Source organism: Dasypus novemcinctus, chromosome 29 (assembly GCF_030445035.2).
Source record: "Dasypus novemcinctus isolate mDasNov1 chromosome 29, mDasNov1.1.hap2, whole genome shotgun sequence".
In the NCBI taxonomy this organism is placed as follows: domain Eukaryota; kingdom Metazoa; phylum Chordata; class Mammalia; order Cingulata; family Dasypodidae; genus Dasypus; species Dasypus novemcinctus.
This window is the reverse complement of record NC_080701.1, coordinates 5227585-5246739: the sequence shown is the minus strand read 5'-3', so window position 1 is coordinate 5246739 and position 19155 is coordinate 5227585. Positions and strand designations below refer to the sequence as shown.

General features: G+C 52.8%; 1 protein-coding gene across 2 annotated transcripts in view; it reads left to right on the top strand.

Moving 5' to 3' along the window:
- PDGFRL (platelet derived growth factor receptor like) overlaps positions 1-14813 on the top strand; it is a 49280-nt gene extending 34467 nt beyond the window's left edge. The window contains exons 3-6 of one of the 2 annotated variants that reach the window (XM_058289964.2): positions 3042-3193; positions 6835-7128; positions 10777-10916; positions 12296-14813. In XM_058289964.2, the coding sequence (XP_058145947.1) occupies positions 3042-3193; positions 6835-7128; positions 10777-10916; positions 12296-12406 (697 nt within the window). In that variant the 3' untranslated portion in view covers positions 12407-14813. The remainder of the gene's footprint in view (positions 1-3041; positions 3194-6834; positions 7129-10776; positions 10917-12295) is intronic. The other variant, XM_058289963.2, reaches the window with a different exon arrangement.
- Positions 14814-19155: the final 4342 nt, after the last annotated feature.

Below are 19155 nucleotides of genomic sequence, written 5' to 3'. Positions count from 1 at the left end.
CGGTGGCGGAAGGGTTCTTTCCAAGCGCTACATTCTTACAGCCCATTTACTCTCCGGGCAGGGATGGCACCATGCGTTCCCTCGCTGTGGTGCTAGCAGGTGCTGGGCCCAGGGAGGCGCGCGATACTACGTATCGATCCCCTGCTGCTTCTGGCCCCCCACCCTGCAGCCCTGTTTGGAGCTCTACACGGAATATGGGGAGGCCCCCCTTCCATTTTCCCTCCACTCTTCCCCTTTTTTATCTGCTGAAATCCAGGTCCACCTCCACAAATGAGGTTGCCCCTTTGGTGGTTGCGTGGGACTTCCGTTCAGCCACATGGACTTCTTCTCATGCACCTGCCTCTAAGGGATCCTGTCGAGCAGCCATTTCTTGGATCTCTCTCCCTGCAATTCTGTTTCCGGATGCTTCTTTCTTCGGCCTCCTTTTTTCCTCTTCTGATCCCCTAGTTTTGACTCTAGATTTGTCCTCAGGCTTCCACTCTTTTTTTCCTTATTCATTCCTTGGGCTTCTATTCTTACCCTTATGTGGATGGCTCAGTTCCCCAAAATACAAATCCAGTGCCATGTTATCTCCTCTGGGCCAGGTCTGTCTTTCCAACTGCCCTTAAGACAGCTCCACTTAAATGACCCCCGCTGTATTACAAAGTCAAACTCTCTACTAGTAAAAATATATTTAAAAAATAATAAGGTGGGCTGGGGCGAAATACACCACATGTAAGATATGGACCAGAGCTAGCGGTCACATCTCGACAATGCTCTTGCATAGTTAGTGACAAATGTTTCTCAACAGGGCAAGGTGGTGGTGGGGTGATGTAGAGACCCCTGTGTGATGCTAGGCAGGTTTATTTTATAAGCTCACTTTTCCTATACACTTATTTATGGATGTTCGTGTATGAGTGATCTACTTGAATGAAAAAGGGGGGGGGGGGGTTTCTGTGGTAAGTTAATTATTTTTGCCTTCCCCAATCTCCTTTCTCTTCCCAACGGCTCCATTTCATTCTCTCCAACACACAGAAGCGCAGTTCCGTGGTGCTGCAGCTTGTTCCCTCCTGCTGCCCAGCCTGTCGTTTCCCCCAGGCCTTGCTCTCGCCTGCTGCCCCCTCCGGGCCCGGCTCGCTGCCCAGGGAGCGGCCCGGGGCCTCCTGTTCTCTCGGCACCTGCCCCCCACCTCCCGGCCTCAGCAGAGGCTCCTGGGCCCAGGTTTGTCCTGGAATTACTGGGTTCTGCCCCCAAATCATTGCTGCGCTTTGCTGGGGGCCACGCGGCGATGCCAGCAGAGCCCCCCAGCCTCGCTGACTTGTAGCCTCGCTGCCCCCCTCCCCGCCTTTACCAGCCCCGCCGGACCCCCGTCCTCCACAGAGCGGCCTCGAGCCTCCGGCCCGCAGTGGCCAAGCCCTTTCCGGAAGCCCCAGTGCTCTGGCCAGGACCGGGTTAGCTGTTCTCAGACCCTTTCCCGGTGGGTTCACTCCCTGCCTGGACTGGAATCTCCCTAAGGCCCACCCATTTAATCCGCCACGCACTCTTCGTAACTGCAGCCTCGCGTTCACAATAGCTACTATTCGTGTGTAATCACATGCGATTAGGAGATCACTGGGACAAACCACGAGCCAGGCAGCGTGGAGGGCCTGGCTGGCCTCTTCTGAGTTAGGCGCCGGCGTCCCGCACCTCCCTAGGACCCCCTCGTCCAGCCGCGCATCTCGGGAAGTCCCTCCTGCTGTCTATCTCGAGTATCTGCACGGTTGGGAGCTGGATGCCAGCTTTCCAAAGTCCCCGCTCCACCTCTGGTCCAGTCCCACACCGTTCACTCATTTTATGGAACTCTTGCCATGTACTCTGCACAGATTTGTCACTTAGGGAATATAAAACACACACGGCCCCGTCCCTGCCCTCAAAGTTTGCACCACCTGGTGTCATCATAATAACAGGAAGCCAGGAGCCTTGGGTGGGGGTGGAGGGGCTGAGGCAGGCAGTGTCGTCACGAGGAGAGGGGCCTGGGAGGGGGTCCCATCGGGAGCTGGCTGGCGCAGGGGCGGTTTCCGCTCCGGGAGAAGGAGGCAGTTGGCAGAGGGGGCGTGCAGGGGCGCCTCTTGGCAGGTCCCCCGGGCCAACGCTCTCCAGCCGGGTGCCAGGTCAGGGCTGCGAGCAGGACCCACCAACTGGACGGCTCGCCATGGGCTAAATTTAAAGTCGTGGCTGAAACCGATATCGCCGCAAGGTAGAGGTGACCCGTCCACACCGGGCAAGCCCTGGGAGCCCGGAGGAGTGAAGCGAATGGATATCTGAGAGGCCTCAGACTAAAGCCATTCGCCTTGCGTGGCCCCCACTCAGATGCAGGAGCCACGGGGGAGCGTGCGCCCCGAAGACGGTGCATCTGGAACCCTGACACTGAAATGCAATTAATTGTCACTAAATTGGCTAATACTAATGTTCAGTAAGATCAATGTTTATCCCTCCTCACTTCGAAAGGGAGTTGAAGGGGTATGCAATTATATTCACGAGCGATGAGATAAAAATACAAGAGATGCAAAAGAGAAAACAAGAGTGGAAGTTCACAGAGTGGCCAGGGAGCAGCCGGCACGCCCGGGGACTCTGAGGAAGATTGGGGCTCAGCCTCTTAGCAGCTGATGCATTTCTCCCCTGAAAGGAAGCTTTCGGTTTCAGTAGGATGGGGTCGCACCTCTAAGATTCCAAGCTTCCTTTCAGTCGCTTCCCCTGATTGATGAGAGAGAGTGTGAGATACTGGACACTGCGAGGTGCATCAGCACGTTGCCGGCCGCTGAGGGCGAAACCCCAGCCTTTCGGGTTGCATTTCGGCGCGTGGCTAATGCTCCCGAGCTTTCCCTTAAGAAAGCCCAGTTCTGAGCTCAAGGAGAATTCCCTCCCTTTAGAAAACACAGTGGTCATTTATTATTTCCTCTTCTATCGCTTTGCCCCTTGGAGAAGGTGGTCAGGTCCGCCGGGCCTGGGCTGTGTCTGAGGACAGCGGAGCCGGGCCAGGGCCCGGGCGGACCTGGCCAGCGTCCCTGCCCTCTCGTTGGCAGCGTCCGGCACCACGCGCGCTACAGCCAGCTGACCCTGGTCAACGCCACCGCGGCTGACACCGGCGAGTTCAGCTGCTGGTGGCAGCTCTGCGACGGCTACACCTGCAGGAAGGACGAGGCCAAGACGGGCTCCACCTACATCTTGTTTACAGGTAACGCAGAGGGGAACGATCACACCCTGGCCACCAGCCAGAGCCCAGGGCTGCCTCTGGGGGCTGGACGCCCGGTCCCACGCCGGGAGCGCGCTGTCGGGGGGCTCAGTGCGCGGCCTCGGTTATTTCACCTGAGTCCGCAGCCACCCTGCGTGATGAGGACGCTTGGCATTTCTGCTTTTCAGAGGGGAGATAGATTCAAGGTCATACGGCAAGAAGTGGCCGGCCCGGGACGGGAACCCTGAGCTGAGCACTGGCCTCTATGGCTGTCCCCAGCAGTAGGCAGCTAAAGCCAAATTCTAGTTAAAGTCAAGTAAAAATTAAAATACAGGTCCTCACGTGCACAAGCCAAGTTCAAGGGGCAGCCCCATAGGACTGCCAGGGAAGCGTCCGCCGCGGCAACGCGCTCCCCTGGCTGGTGCTGCTGGAGAGTGGCCCTGCAGGCCCCAGCACCTCTCACCTCCTCGGTGGAGCCCCCGTCGCCAGGAGGCTGGCCGGAGGCCCCCTTGCCTCTAGTGGCTGAGGTCTGGGTGCAGACTTCTCAAGGGTTGGGGTCCTCGTGGCTTCAGTCCCCTTCCCCGAGCCTGACTGAGGTTAACCAAGAACGGGCAGCTGGGAATGGAGAATTCTTACCCAGCCCGAGCAGGTTGAGAAACAGGTGCTGCAGGTTGCTCCCCACCTCTCTCTGCAGAGCTCTCTAAGCTCCGGAGTAGGGGATGAGGTCCCCAACAGGTTCAGAGATCGGGGGCAGATTGCAGAAGGCACCCCCTGGCGCGGTTGTCCAAGGCATTTCAGGTGAAGCCAGAACCCCTCCGTGGCGCCCGGGGGAGGCCTCCGTGGGCTGGGTGCCCGTGCCTGAGCCCTGGTCAGTAATCAGCGCGTTAGCAAGGTCCCCTGTATTTTCCTGTCCTGTCCAAGTAGCTAACAGGTCATCCCTTCTGAGCCCCGCCGTGGAATGTGCTGCACAGAATTGCCCACGTGCACTCTGCGTTGTGCCACCCTGTGAACACAGTGGAAGGCAATTACTTCAAATGCTTTCCATTCTGGACAAGGACTGAGAACATATTTCAAATTGTAGGGTGAAGATTTTTTTTTTTTGCCGAGATTATCACTTTCCCATCTTCCCAAAGTAATGACCAAGTTTGTTTTTTTTAGGAGCGAGCGGGGATTGAACCTGGGAAATCACCTTGTACATGCAAAGCGGTGCTCGACCCTTGAGCTACACCTGCTCCCCCAAGATTTTAAACGGAGGGCTTTGCTTGAACAGAATATCCTATTAGGATGATGGGCTCGATTTGAGTTTGGGAGGCAGGGCCTCTTTTTTAATTTACTGAGGCCCTTTTTGTGAACCAATGGAAGGCTAATAATTATTTATTTCAATGTTTAAAAAACCTGGATCAAAAAGGGAGGTGACCTAATGCATTGTTATCGCTTCCTTATTCCCAGCACTTAGGTGAGTCCAGTTGGATTTTCAGTATATGGTTTAGCACTTTGCCTTCTCAAGCAAGGATGAGTTTACAGAACCAAGCTGGGCTAACAGAAGGAAGGGTCCCTGCGTTGGCCCTGAATTCTCTCAGACCGTATGCTTCCCAGCTACTCGCAGAGGAAAACATCTGCTATTCAGTATGTTTGCTTTATTTTTCCTAGAGTTTGATTGAAAATATTGTGAGGTTTCTTTTTAAGGGCTGACTTGTTAATTTGTACAATTTTTGATTAAGCAACTGCCACGTATCTTTCATCTTTCTCCAGAACCCCAGTGGGGGTTTCTCTAACTTTTTATTGAAGTATAACATACACAAAGAAAAATAAACAACTCTTAAGTGTACAGCTCAATAAATGATCAAAAGTGAACATACACATGTAACCACACTCAGATCAAAGAACAACACATTAGCCCTTTCCCCTAGCAAAAGCCTTGGACTCCTATTTACATATGTAGTAAAACCATATTAATTCGTGCTTTATTCAATATGGAGCTTGTTATAGTTTGGATTTTTGTTCATAGCCTAATAACTTTAATTTGTTTTTGAAGTCTAAATTTCACAGTGTTTAGTTTCTTAAAGTAATGTGTTTGTCATCTCACTAGTGAATATAAACATATTTGCATGAGGCATATGTGATCTTTTGTACACTTTTTTTTGTAGACAAGCTACTCATTGCAAATATATCTCTTCTCTTTATCCAAGCAACTGATGTTGTCACTTATTTCAATGTGTACATTACAATACAAGAAGTGATGATCAGATTATTTGTTCTGCAATTCAGACTTCACTTAAAATATTGGCTTTGCTCGCTAGTTCAGATTAAGCTTTTATTCTACAAAACCTTAATTAAAAAGTTGCTTCTAGGGAACAGACGTGGCTCAAGCAGTTAAGCATCTGCTTCCCACATGGGAGGTCCCGGGTTCGATCCCCAGAGGCTCCTTAAACATACAAAAGCAAACAACAAGCAAGACAGATGAAAGAAACAACTCAGGGGAGCCGATGTGGCTCAGTGGTGGCATGCCAGCTTCCCACATAGGAGGTCCCAGGTTCAATCCCAGCTCCAGTACTATTAAAATAAAATTGCCTCTAAATCTTATAATCGTAAAATCCTTAAATATTATTACAAAAGAGATCATGGAGATCATCTACTCCTGATGATTCTCTTTACAAATGGCACAGAAAGATTAAGTGGCACAGCCGAGGCCAAGCGGGCACACGGTGCTAGACTCAACACTGATGAAGGCGGCCCCTGCCTATGCCTGAGAGTCAGGGTATCACGAAGTAGCACAAATCGAGCAGCCTGTAAAGAGCCTTGCAGAAGGTGAAGACTCGCTGCTCTATGGCGGGTTCCCTTGATCTTGAGCCGGGAGGAAAGAACTCTGTGATAACAGGACTTGGCACCCCTATCAAAGGCCTCTAGGCCCATGGAGACCTTTGATGTGGCCTCCAGGAATTCTGTCCCTGCCCTAAAATATCATAGATTGTGGCACAAAGAAGGCTAATGATGGGGAAAGCCAAGGATAATTGTTTCAGGAACACTGCAGGGAATCCACGGAAAACAAATTTATGAACGCTGGGGTGTGATTAGGTTCAAAGATTTCTTTTACCAGTTACTGAAATATTTACTTAGGGAAAAAAACGTGCCGTGCTCCTCCACTCTCTCCCTGCAATCCCAGAGCTCCTTGGGATCTCCAGTCCCGTCCTCCTAGCCTGGCAGTGCCTATGCCAGGGCTGGGCCCTGGGGACCACAGGGGGCCAGAGCCTCTCCTGGGCGCAGCTCTCAGAGAAGCTCGGGTGAGCTGGGAAATCCTTCCCAAAGTGGCCAGGGACGTCAGAGCAAGACAGCAATGGGGCTGGATTCCACCGGACGTTAGCACCGATTTGTTCAGAGGCTTGAAAAATGCTTTTCACACAAGGACATCAGCCTCCTTTCCTGGTTTCTTAACGGGCTTGAACTAATACCTTTTCTCTTTCCTTTAAGAAGATGGAAATTAACATCCTTCTTCCAAATAATGAAAAGCATTGAATTTTTTTCCTGTGGATCAGGACTCAGTGTTCTGAGTATTTTGCCGGTCCCCTCCCTCTCTGTGCCCTTGGTGTGAGTACCCTAAAGGTGTCCTTAATCCAGAATAAATCGACGTGTGCCTTCCCCTGCAGAGAAAGGAGAGCTCTTTGTACCTTCTGCCAGTTACTTCGATGTCGTCTACTTGAACCCGGGCCGAGAGGCTGCGGTTCCGTGTCGGGTGACCGTCCTGTCCGCCAAGGTCACCCTGCACAGGGAGTTCCCGGCCAAGGAGATCCCCGCCAACGGAACCGACGTGGCGTACGACGTGAAGAGGGGCTTCGTGTACCTGCACCCCCACGCCGACCACCAGGGGGTGGTCTACTGCAAGGCAGAGGCGGGGGGCAAGGCTCAGATCTCCATCAAGTACCAGCTGCTCTACGCGGAGGGTAAGCGCCCCCCAACTCCGAGATCGTGGTTGCTCCCGGCCGACCGGCGTCAGGAGCTGCTCCCCCCGTCCAGGCGGGGGTCAGGAGTCCCAGACGTGATCCTCAGCGTCTCCCCTGCAGCGCCGCCATTTCTAGGGCGCTCTGCTTTCTTGCCGTGTCCCTAAGAGAACACCCCCTACTCCCTTCCTCCCCAGAGCCCCCCATTTTTCCCTCCGGTGCCGTCTCAGGACGACCGATCAGCAAGTCCCCTGTGTCCGCCACCTCTTCTTAGAATGTCTCTTTGTCCTAGAGGCACCATCCTTTCCCCGTCTCAGGGCTGATCCCACTTCCCGGCCTTCGTTCCCTCGTCTTCGAGGGCTCTGCTGCGTGGCCGGTGGATGTCCCGTCACCTCTCCTGCCACTGCCCCTCGTCACTGATGAGCCTGTCCCTCAGGCTCACTGTCCTCTGCCGGATGCATTGGCTGGTTCCTTGACCATCGCGCCATCTCCCTCCGCCTGCCACGGTCACAACTTCAACGGGAACGACAGTGGCCCTGGGATGGGGGTCACCGACTCAGGGCCCCAGACCCAACCGCAGGCTCGTACCTCCCGGGTGGCTGAGCGGCTCCTTCTGCGCCCGTCCTCGCCTCCACGCAGCTTGGAGGACTCAGCGCCTCACTTCTCTCTGTGACACCCTGAGCTCCTCGCCCCTCTGTGCTTTTCCTTCCACCTTCCCAGGGAAACACCCTCCCAGGTGAGTGTGGTCCCACCCCTCTTCCACGGCTGTGTCCAGGAGCTGGGGCTGCTGGAAGCCTCCAGGCCGGTGCACGGGGCGCCTGCCTGCCTGCTCGCCAGCCCGCAGGCCCGCTGCCTTCTTCCCACTGTCCACTTTCCACCCTGAGTATTACGAGCCTCCTCAGAGCTCCCAAATCTCCACCGACCTCATTCGCTTCCGCAGCGGCCTCATCCCCTCTTTCTTGACAATTGAAATGTGCTCAAATCTCTCCATTCAAAACAGCTATTTTTAAAAACTATCCTAAAGTGAGGGGTTTCGGCTCAGTGGGTTCTTTTTTTTTTTTTAAAGATTTATTTTTATTTTATTTTTCTCCCCTTCCCCCCCCCCCCATTGTCTGTTCTCTGTGTCCATTTGCTGTGTGCTCTTCTGTGTCTGCTTCTATTCTTGTCAGCGGCACCAGGAATCTCTTTTTATTGCATCGTCTTGCTGTGTCAGCTCTCCGTGTGTGCGGCACCACTCCTGGGCAGGCTGCACTTTTTTCACGGGGTGGCTCTCCCTACAGGGCGCACTCCTTGCGCGTGGGGCTCCCCTACGCGGGGGACACCCCTGCGTGGCACGGCACTCCTTGCGCGCATCAGCACTGCATGTGGACCAGCTCATCACATGGGTCAGGAGGCCCGGGGTTTGAACCCTGGACCTCCCATGTGGTAGGCGGACACCCTATCCGTTGGGCCAAGTCCGCTCCCCGCGGTGGGTTCTTGTAGGAGTGTTTTGTCCTTGATAACTCCCGTCAGTTCTGCTGGGTGAGCTCCCTTTCCTAAGGGTCACGTTGGATGGCCGCTGCGTCCAGCTCCACAGCCAGCAGCCGCTTTGTGTCCTGAGGACGGCCTCGTCCTGGTTGCTGAGACTGTTCATTTCAGGGCTCCCACCGAAGTCCGGCCCTGCTCCCCCAGCCAGCGCGGGCTGCCCTGGCCAGTCCAGCGGCGCGGGTGGGGGCGCGAGTGGTCAGCCTTCCCAGCCCCGACCCGGGGTGCAGCTGGGGGAGAGGGGAGGCTGTGAGCAGGGCAGGGTTGCGTGCGGGGTCTTCCTCCTGCCACAGGAGAGGGGGTCCCCGTGCTCTCCCAGCTCCGCCTCTGCCCCGAGCCCAGGCAGCAGGCCACGGCGCCCCATGTTCTACCAAACACCCCACACTCAGCCCCTCCGGCCCTCCGCGGGGCCACCACCAGCCCCCCGAACGAGCTCTCTGTTCCGTCTCCACAGCCTGCCTCCACACTCCTCGGCCCACGCCCTGCGCTTTCTCCCCTGCCCTCCTCCAGAACGACCGTGTCATTCAAACCAGCAGACAATTTTTGTCCTACTAGAGTCTACCTCTGCCGCCTGAAACTTCCACTCCCTCGGCTCTGCATTCTCGTGCTTCTCCCCGTTTCTCATTCTGCTTTGTCAGCGCTTTGTCTCCTCCTGGCTTTGAAGGACGGGGGGACCCCAGGCCCTGATTTCCTCACTCCTTAGCCTCACTCCCCGGCAGTCCCAGATGTCTCCCCAGCTCCCTTTACCATCTGTACCCTACCAGTTCCTCTACATGTCTACCCTCCTCCCTGTTGTTCCTTACCTCACGCTCAAATCCCGCTGCTCCTCTCCATTCTCGGAACACACACAGTCCCAGCTCTCACCGTCTCCCCCTGCCCTGATTCCAGCACCTCCCTGGCGCTCTCCCACTGCCTCTATTTTCCCTCTCCAGGTTGTTTTCCACACTGAGGCTCCTGGTGTGTGTTTTGTGTGTGTGTGCTTTTAATTCTTTTTTCTCTTTTTTTTTTTCAATGTTACATTAAAAAAATAAAAGATGTCCCCATATACCCCCCACTCCTCCCACATCAACCTCTTTCGTCATCGTGGCACATTCATTGCACCTGGTGAATACGTTTTGGAGCGCTGCTGCACCATGTGGATAGCGGTCTACATTGTAGTTCACACTCTCCCCCAGTCCACCCAGTGGGCCATGGGTTTTAATTCCGATGAAAACAAGCCAGCAGCTTCCACAGTTCCCCCTGGAACGCCAGCCAACTCCCCCACGTGCCTGGGGGGACGCCCCCTGCCCGCGCCCAGCTGACCCCTACACGCCGTCCGCCCAGCCAGCCCCTGCCTGGGCGCTGCTCCCTGCCGGGCAGGGCTGCGGGCGCTTCCCTCTCCTCCGGCCCTGCGCTCAGGCTCTCCTTTGACACCTCGGGTCAGACCTGCCCTCCTCAAGGAAGCCCTTGCTCTCAGACTCTACCACGCTTCCAGCACCTTCTGTGCTTCTCGGCAACCCTCAACACAGCTGACGCGCCACATGAACCGCACAGGTACGCCGTTGCCTGCTGCCGGCCGCCCCCGCCAGACAGCGCTCCAGGGCTCAGAGACCACCGGTCTCGCTACTGCTGTGGCCCCAGCTCCTCGCGCGTGGCCTGCTCAGAGCCGCCGTGGAAATCGCTCGTTGGGTGAACGGGCCGCGATGGAGAAACGTGTTGCCATAACGCCCTGCAGACATGCCCACCTGTGCCTTCCTGCCGACCCCTTTCTCATGAGATCACTCAGGCCTCCCCCATTCTCTCGGGGTTGGCACGTCCTCTCTGTCCATCTCCGGCCCTCGGGTGCCCTCCGTCCTGGCTGCCGTCGCCGCGTGCTTTTTGCCCTCTTCTTCCTTCTCCGCTTTCTGCTTCCTTCACGTGGAGCCGGGCAGAGCTTTGAGCTTCCTCCCCCTGTGGAAGGGTAGTGGCTGGAGCCGGGGGGCTCTGGGCGATGACCCCACGGAGACCTCCAGAACAAGAGTGAGGGGGCTTCCAAAGCTCCCCGGCTGGCCAGCTGGCCGCGCAGCACCCGCGGGAGCTGGGAGACGGGCCAACACGCGGCACCCACCCAGGGCGCGGGTGCCAGCGCGCTCTCCTGCTTGCTTCCAGTTCCCAGCAGCCCTCCGTCGGCCACCATCTCCGCGTCCTCCAACAAGGCGAAGCGGGGGGACGACATCAGCGTCCTCTGCATGGTCCTGGGGGAGCCGCAGGTGGAGGTGGAGTTCCGGTGGCTCTATCCAGGCCAGAAGGTGAGTGCCCGCCCCGCCCCAGCCCGGTGCGTGATCCGCAGGGCTGTCCTTCTATTAGCTTTTATCCCCTCCAGGGAGACAGGCTGTAGTTTTAAAATATGCAAGAAGTCTGTGGGGCCAGGGCAGGGGCCAAGGCTGCTTATTTTCTTCCAAGATGTTTTGGTATATTTCCACTGGATGGTTCAAAAGGATACGAAAAACGAGAGACTGGGCTCCTTCAGGGTCCTCTCTTCATATGTGTTTTTTTTTTCCTTATAATCCTTCGTTATAAAGGGGCAGGGGCACAAAAGAGAGGAGGGGAATTCCCTCGACACCCCAACCTCAAATTTCATTGCCACCCCATCGTCTCTTAGAGGCTCTTCCAACTCCCGGTCTCCTCTGGCGTTTCTCCCCCATACAAGCTGCCCTGGCAGAGGTGCTGTGAGGCCAGAGCTTGTTTCAAAACAGACTTCCCTGTAGAAGCGGCTGCAGCATACTTATTAGCCTCCAGGCAGGCTGCCCTTGCTCAAATAAATAGCTGTGCCACCAACGTGGAAAAATACCTTTGTTGCCCAAAGAGGTTTGGGCTCCCAAGACGCACTCGGTAGCCAGCGCGTTCTGCTTCGGGGCTGTGGCTAGTGGGAAACACCTGCCCTTGGAGAGCAGAATCTTCTAGCCTCCTGGTGCTTGTTTCAGACGGCACTGCCACGATTAGAAGACATGATTTTCAACAGAGGGTTCTTTTTTCCATTGCTAAGTGGTGTTTCACAAGCACAAAGGGCATTCCTTTAGCAATAGTCAACGTATTAGTTACACCAGACTAATCCAGGAAACACACGTTCTTCTCCCCCCGGCTGGCCGAGGCACCTCGGAAGGGCCCCCGCGTTTCTCGCCCGAGGGCCGTCTCACGCCCTCGGCACGAGGGTCCCCCACTCAGGCCGGAGCACATCTGACCCATCACACGTCTCCCTCCCCCAAACGTGGACCCTCAGGAGCTCGGGCCCATTTCCTCAGCCACAGTCTGGGGCTTCCTTTTTCCTTGAAGCTTCTGAGACTGGCACCATTGAGCGAGGGGCTGAGTGGGCGCGGGAGGAGAGGAGTGGTGGAGACTTGTGAGGCCTTGTGCCAGTTCCACTTCCTTGGAGTTTCCAAAAAAAAAAAAAATAGATTTGCTACTCGGTAGGCTCTCCCAGAAGAAAAGGGCAGAAAGAGCCAAAGAGCAGGGGGAATCCGAGGCACTGCTGGGGATGTGCAGCCTGGAATGGGCGCCCGGGGTCCAGGCCCCTGGGTGATGCCCATGCCAGCTGAGGTGACTCAGGGAGGCCGGTGTTGGCTATATCTATTTCTTTTTCTTTTTTTTCTCTCTCTTTTTTTTAAATGTTACATTAAAAAAATATAAGAGGTCCCGTATACCTCCATCCCCCTCCTCCCACATCAACAACCTCTTCCATCATCATGGCACATCCACTGCACCTGGTGAATCATCATGGCACATCCACTGCACCTGGTGAATACATTCTAGAGCACCACTGCACCCCATAGACAGTGGTTTACATTGTAGTTACACTCTCCCCCAGTCCACCCAGTGGGCCATGGCAGGACACACACTGTCCAGCATCTGTCCCTGCAGCACCACCCAGGACAGCTCCAAGTCCTGGACCTGTTTGCTCTGCGCAATGCCCGGCCGCACGGGGGGAGCGGGCACTGCGGCAGGGGCCGGGCGGCGGCTTCAGGTGCGCGCCGTGTGCGTGTCGTTGAGCAGGACGCGAGGCCCGTGGCCACCCAGGACTCCTGGAGGCTGATCCGTAGGGGGCTCGGGCACACCATGAGGCTCTCCCAGAGCACCCTGACGGTGGAAGACTTTGAGACCCTCGACGCCGGCGTCTACATCTGCACTGCCCAGAACCTGCAGGGACAGACGGCGGTGGCCACCACCGTCGAGCTGTCCTGAGACGGACGTGGGGGCCATGAGAGCGGGGGAAGCCTGCTGGCCGAGGCCGTCGGCTTTGGGCTCTTGCTGTGCGCGCTTCGCCCGAGGCTGATGCTGAGCGCCCGTCCCAGCCTCTGTCGGTGAGACCCGGTGTCCACGGCACAGGGCGCCCCCTGCCAGCGCTGGCCTTTCCAGCAGAAAACCTGCGGTCACTTCCCTGCACTCGTTCCTGATTTTTATACTAAGAAAGCATCAGTGTAAACGACTTCATATAACCATTTCTATTAAATGAGCAAGGTTTTGTAAAAAATAAAAAGTGGACTCGGTGTTCTTTTTATTCAGTATACAGTTCAACGACTCAGGCACAGCGACTCAAGATTCAAATCCAAAGTCATGTTGTTTTTTCCCAGCAGCAAACTTTAAAGCTCATCTGTGATCATTTATGTAGGTATTGAAAAAAAACCATATATACTTTTATTATTGTTAAAAAATTTTTTATTTATTTCTCTCCCCTTCTCCACCCCCCCAGTTCTCTGCTCTCTGTGTCCATTTGCTGCATGTTCTTCTGTCTGCTTTTATTGTCAGGAGCACCGGGAATCTGTGTCTCTTTTTGTTGCATCATCTTGCTGCGTCAGCTCTGTGTGTGTGTGCAGTGCCACTCCTGGGCAGCTCTCCTTAGGGGGCACACTCCTTGCACATGGGGCTCCCCTACATGGGGGACACCCCTGCGTGGCACGGCACTCCTTGCGCACATCAGCACTGTGCGTGGGCCAGCTGCACACGGGTCAGGAAGCCCTGGGTTTGAACCCTGGACCTCCTGTGTGGTAGGTGGATGCTCTATCAGTTGAGCCACATCCACTTCCCCACATACACTTTTAATTGCTGTAGTCAAAGGCGTTAATTCTAGATTAATCCAACTAGTTAAGAACTGGAACATGTGTGTCCAAAAGTCTAACTTTCTACAACAGAGTCACAGGCCAAGGATATCTTTTAGCCTTTATCATTATCAAAATATTTACACAATAGCTATTTCGATTTTCATACCAAAAGAAATCGTTAAAAGCAGTTAATTTATTTCTTAAATACATGTTTGCATTTAGAAAATGAAAGCTTAGTTCGAAGTCTGGTTCTGTGAGCCGAATTTCAGCTGCAGATCCATTATGTGGTCATGTTGAAAACTAGGGAATAGCTTAGGTGGAAACAACTACAATGCTGAGAGAAGGACTAGGAATTGGCTAATATTTGGAAGAGTGAAGTGTGTCAGAGGTTGCAATGCTTATGGTGGATATTCCAGCATTATTTATTTGATCAAAGTAAAATACGCTTTCCATTACTACAAACTGCACCCGAGTACAGTTGTTTATACGTCCCTAGTTTTATGATGTGCCGACATTTTGCGCCCTACAGGAAACATTTGGTTTGAAGAAATCTTAAGGTTCTCTATTTTATTTCCTACCTTCTCTCCTGCTGTCTCACAGCCTCTGAAGACATAGTAATTTGTTGCAAGATTTATTTCCCCAGACACCTACATGGTATGGAAGACAGCTCTGAACAGATTGACCATGCACAAGGGATGAATGACAAACCCAACTTTGAGGAGGTTAGTATAGTGAAAGGGGGAAGGCGGCTGAGGTCCAGCAGACCACGTGGCCGTGAGACCCTGCCCAGAAAACTCCCGAAGGATCCCACGAGATGCTGGCCATGAGAATAATCCTGTTCAGGGTCAAGGGGGATCCCCAGATACCTTCAAACAAAGGGCCTCACCATTGGCCTGAGAACTGACAGGTGGGGCAGCCAACCAGGAGAGCCATCAGCTGGGGCCCCACCCAGCATTACGAAGCGGGAGGAGGGAAGGCTTTAGACAGCCCTGACCTGGGGCCCCACACACACACCTCACTCCGCAGCGCACCTGCGGTGCGTGCCTCAGACCGTGTACTTCTCTCATTATCTTATTTCTTAATAAACTCTTCCTTCACTTGTCCACCCTATGGCATGTCCTTAGATTCTTTTATGTGACATAGCCAAGAACCTAGGAGCCAAGAACCTAGGAGCCCAGAACCCAGCGTCTTCCGTGAACGTTATTTGGCGAGCCAGCCAGGAGGCAGGGAGGCGATGGCGTGCACCAACCCCACTGAGGACAGCCGAGGTTTTGGTTCAAGCCTGTCTTTGTCCTCTTTTATTAGCAAGGCCCTGAGATTACCTCCGGGGCTCCTGAGGCTGTTTGCCTGTAAGGCACAGACCAGCCTCTGCTTTTTAACGTGCCTCTTGATATCGGTTTAACTGTGGAGCTCGGTCCCTGGGAGTGGCCATGAGGTGAGCTCGCTCACGGCTGTCTCCCAAGAGCTCTGCGAAGTAGGGCCAAAGCACGGTCCCCAGCCAGGCCCTTTCCTGGCGGGGAAGCCCGGTTTGGGAGCTGAGGTCTGGGAACCGGATTCAGACATTTCTGATGACCTCTAAGGCTCTGGGGACACCCAGAGGCATAAGGCTGTAATCCCCAGAATGTGGGGGGCAGCGAGCAGGGCTCCCAACCTCCAGGGCGCTGGCTCAGTGAGCGATCCGCTCAACCAGGCCTAGTGTGGGTCACCACCCAGACCGACAGACGTGTTTACCCTCCTCTTCTATTTGGGGTACCAAATAGAAGAGGCTTCTAACTGGGGCTTCTAATTGGGGCACCCTGCCTCCTGAAACTCTAAAAAGAAAGAGACCAATCTGCCACACCACGTGGCTGCAGTGCAGCTGAGAGTGGCCTCTGCATGGACCCTGAATTCCAGTTAAACCTGTGTAAGAGGGAAGGAGGGGACAGACAGACCTGAGGGCCAGAGACCCCGTGGCTGTGTCTCCTGGACAGATGAGGAAACGCACCACCAAAGCGGTCAATTTTAGGTAAGCTCAGGGAAGTTACTCGGGGCAGAACCTACATACCTAGCCTCATGTCAAAGAAAGCTCGCCGAGGAAATGGAAGCACCCCCTAGTAGCTCCTGACTCTAGAGAAGGACAGGTCCTCCTAGGAGCTCCAGCCTGCCTCAGGTGTCCACAGAAAGCTGTGGAAACTTCCCCTGGGCCCCAAACTCCCATAACTCCCTTTTAGAAACAGCCTTTGCGGTTTTCAGCAATCGGGACTGAGCTGCCGAGGAGAGGCAAGTGCAGAGGGTCAGGCACAGGACCCGCAAGCAGGCTCCCCTCTAATGCCGCTGGTAAAGACACCATCGCCTCAGGGGTCCCCGAATCCGGGCTCCACGTCAGCAGGAGCCCGGCCCCACGCTGCCTCACCACGTGGACTGCTGGGGCCTGGCCCAGGGGAGGGCGGAAGGGGCCTGGAGCCACGTGAACCGTCAACCAGGAGGCCTCAGGTGACCCTCGGCGAGGCAGGTAAGATAGTTAATTTCTTGATTAGCCTGGGAGCTCATTCCTTGGTCCTGGCTGCACCGCAGACCTCTCCCAACCTCGGTTGCGCCTAACGAGGGGAGTGAATGGCACGTCACCATCTAGGCCATCAGTAAACCTCTCCCCTGTAGAGTAAGGAGCCTCCTCTTGTGCCATCAGTTACGATTTTTTTTAAAGGTTCCTCGCTATTCCTAGCTCCCTGTCTACGCCCTTGCAACACTCCAGTCCTTCCAGTGAAAATGCCTCACGGGGCTCTACCCCTTGCTGGGAGGTAACTAATGGGATGAAGCCCCGAAGCAGCCCCAAGTCATGTCTCGCAGGGGGCAGGGCTTCTCTGGACCCCTCGGTGCCGTATATATGAGCCGAGGGGTGCTGACGCAAAGTACCAGGACTCTGTCGGCTTTTATACAGGGTATTTATTTGGGGTAAAAGCTTACAGTAACAAGGCCCTAAAGAGTCCAACTCCAGATTAGCTCCTCACCTAAATCTGTTGCCCTGTGTTGAAGCAAGATGGCGGGCGACGTCTACAAGGGTCCACCTCCCTCTTTCCTTTAGGGTTCCGTGGGCCCAGCTTCTTCTGAGTTCAGCTCTAGGCTGGAGGGCTCGTTTCTTTCTGGGCCTGCTCTGCTGCTTAGGGCTCTGGACTCTTCAGCGGCAAACTATGAGGAGAATGGCTCAGTTCTCCTCCAGGAGCCTCTGCCATGTCCGTGAAGCTTCTCTCTTCCTCTGTGTTTTCCTGTGTTCTCCTTGACTGAGTGTCCATTTTTATAGCCCACCGAGGGGGCAGGGACTCAACCCTGCATGTTCTAATGATGTGATCTAATCAAAGCCCTGATCTTAACATAAAGAAACATAAACCTTTGAATTTAATACAATCAAAGGGTATCATGCCCAGTCTACAAACTGTATCTCTTTTTGGAATTCATAAATAACATCAAACTGCCACACTGTACTTAGCAGCTGCCCCAGGATTTTCCTGGAGGAACGAAGCTGGAGGGTCCTGCATGAGGTTTCTGCTGTGGGCAGACACTGGGAGCTCTGTGTTAAGGTGATTCTAAAGGCAGGTCTTTCCCTAAGCTAAGTACATGTAAAATTCTCTCTTCTGTTCTAATCTGTGCTTGCTTTAACTTTGGTCTGCTTGTGCCTGGGAACATGTAAATCACATTTGGGGTTTGCCTGTTAGAAACTAGATAATGGTGAAAGGTAACCTAAAATTGAGTCTTTAAGTGTCAATACTATCTTGCAATTGAATTTGATGTATAAAATAAATCACATGGAATTAGTTCAACTGCTGGAAGAGCAGAAAAAGTTAGCAACATTGTTACTAATAAAATATTTTTAATTGCTTAGTTAATAAGCAAAAGTGCCAAATTTGTTTTTAAAATGAAAACTTACTAGAAACTGTAACTAATAGTTAATTATATAGATTCCTTTATAGTCTAGAACAGCAGAAGGATAATATCTGAAATTGCTTAACTGGGTGGATTTAGCCTGGAACCTACCACTGTGATGGTGATCTTAGACTAATTTACCCTTTGTTTATTGTTACTTCAGGTCTAACCTTGCCCTTATGTGTGCTTGCTATAGTAATGGTAATTATAAACTAAACCTACCTTTGATTATGGTTATTTTGTAACTGGCTTCACCTAGCCCTTAGACTTCAGCTATTGTGATCATTCTAAGCTGAGTTTGCCTTTGCTTATGGTTATTTCATGACAACTTCTGCCCACCATGGCCAGGGGAAGGCAAACTTGAGACACCCCCGTCTCCTGTCCTTCCACTGGTATTAGTGACCCTGCCTTCTCTCGTGATTCCAGGTGTGGGCTAGATTGCTCCCTGGTGGAACTCTCGACCCTCAGGGTTGGACGTCCACTCTACCAGTTCAGCAGCCACTGGAGTCCTATCTCCATGGGCTGGGAGTGGCACCTCCCATCTCCAGTGTGAGGTTCCCAAAAGCAGCAGGTCATGAGAAAAACCAGTTGCCCTGAGGCTTCAGTGACCTCAGTGAGAATAGACTGGAATTAGTCTTGCTCATCCAAGGTCTGTCAAAGTCAAAATGGGAAATAAGCAAAACTTTGAAGTAAAGGAAAATGTTGTAAATGGTATTTTAAAGCATTGGGAACAATTTGGTTATAAGCCAATAATTAAAAGAATGGAATTCTTCTGCAAAACTGTATGGTCACAGAGCAGATGAATTGGAAATAGCCTTGAAAGAGACCTTTTAAATGTTTACAATTAAATTTATTTTGTAAGAGAATGAGAGTTATAAGAAACTTTAGTGTTTTTGTGTCTTAACTCTCTATTTGTGCCTATTTGCTATTTTTTTCATAATTGGGATGGTAATATCAAATTAACAAATGAAAATTCTTAAGAGCTCTATTCAAATTTTTAAAAATTAAATATGTGATTTATATGTGGGGGAATATTCCTAGATCTCAAATTAGGTTAAGCAGGATGGAAAGGTCATGTGGAAATCTGAATATAGAAACTATTAGGAAAGGGAACAGGTTTTTCCTAAGCTCTTTGACCTCCCCAGTCCCCAGGACTTTCTCTTCGTAAGAGCTATGAGGGAGGAGCTAGGTGTGACAGATTAAAACTCTGTCTTCTAGGCTGAGGATTTTAAGAATAAGCTTGCCCTGTAATTCCATGATTTAAACCTTTGGAACAGCCTTAAAATAAGGAGGGCTAATAATCCCATTACCAAATTTTAGTAAGTGAAGGTCTTTTAAAACAAATTAAACAATTATAATAAATCCCAGAACCTAGCAGTCGGTATGCTTTAAGATTATTCACAGTTTTAGAATTTTATTAAAGAAAAGAGGTTTTAGCCTCCTGTAAAGAAAGAAAAAGAACATTCCTGGGATAAACTATAATTGTTTCAATTTTACTTGACTTGGGTGTTATCTCCCTAGATTTATAGAGTTCCAATTAAACAAATTAGCATTA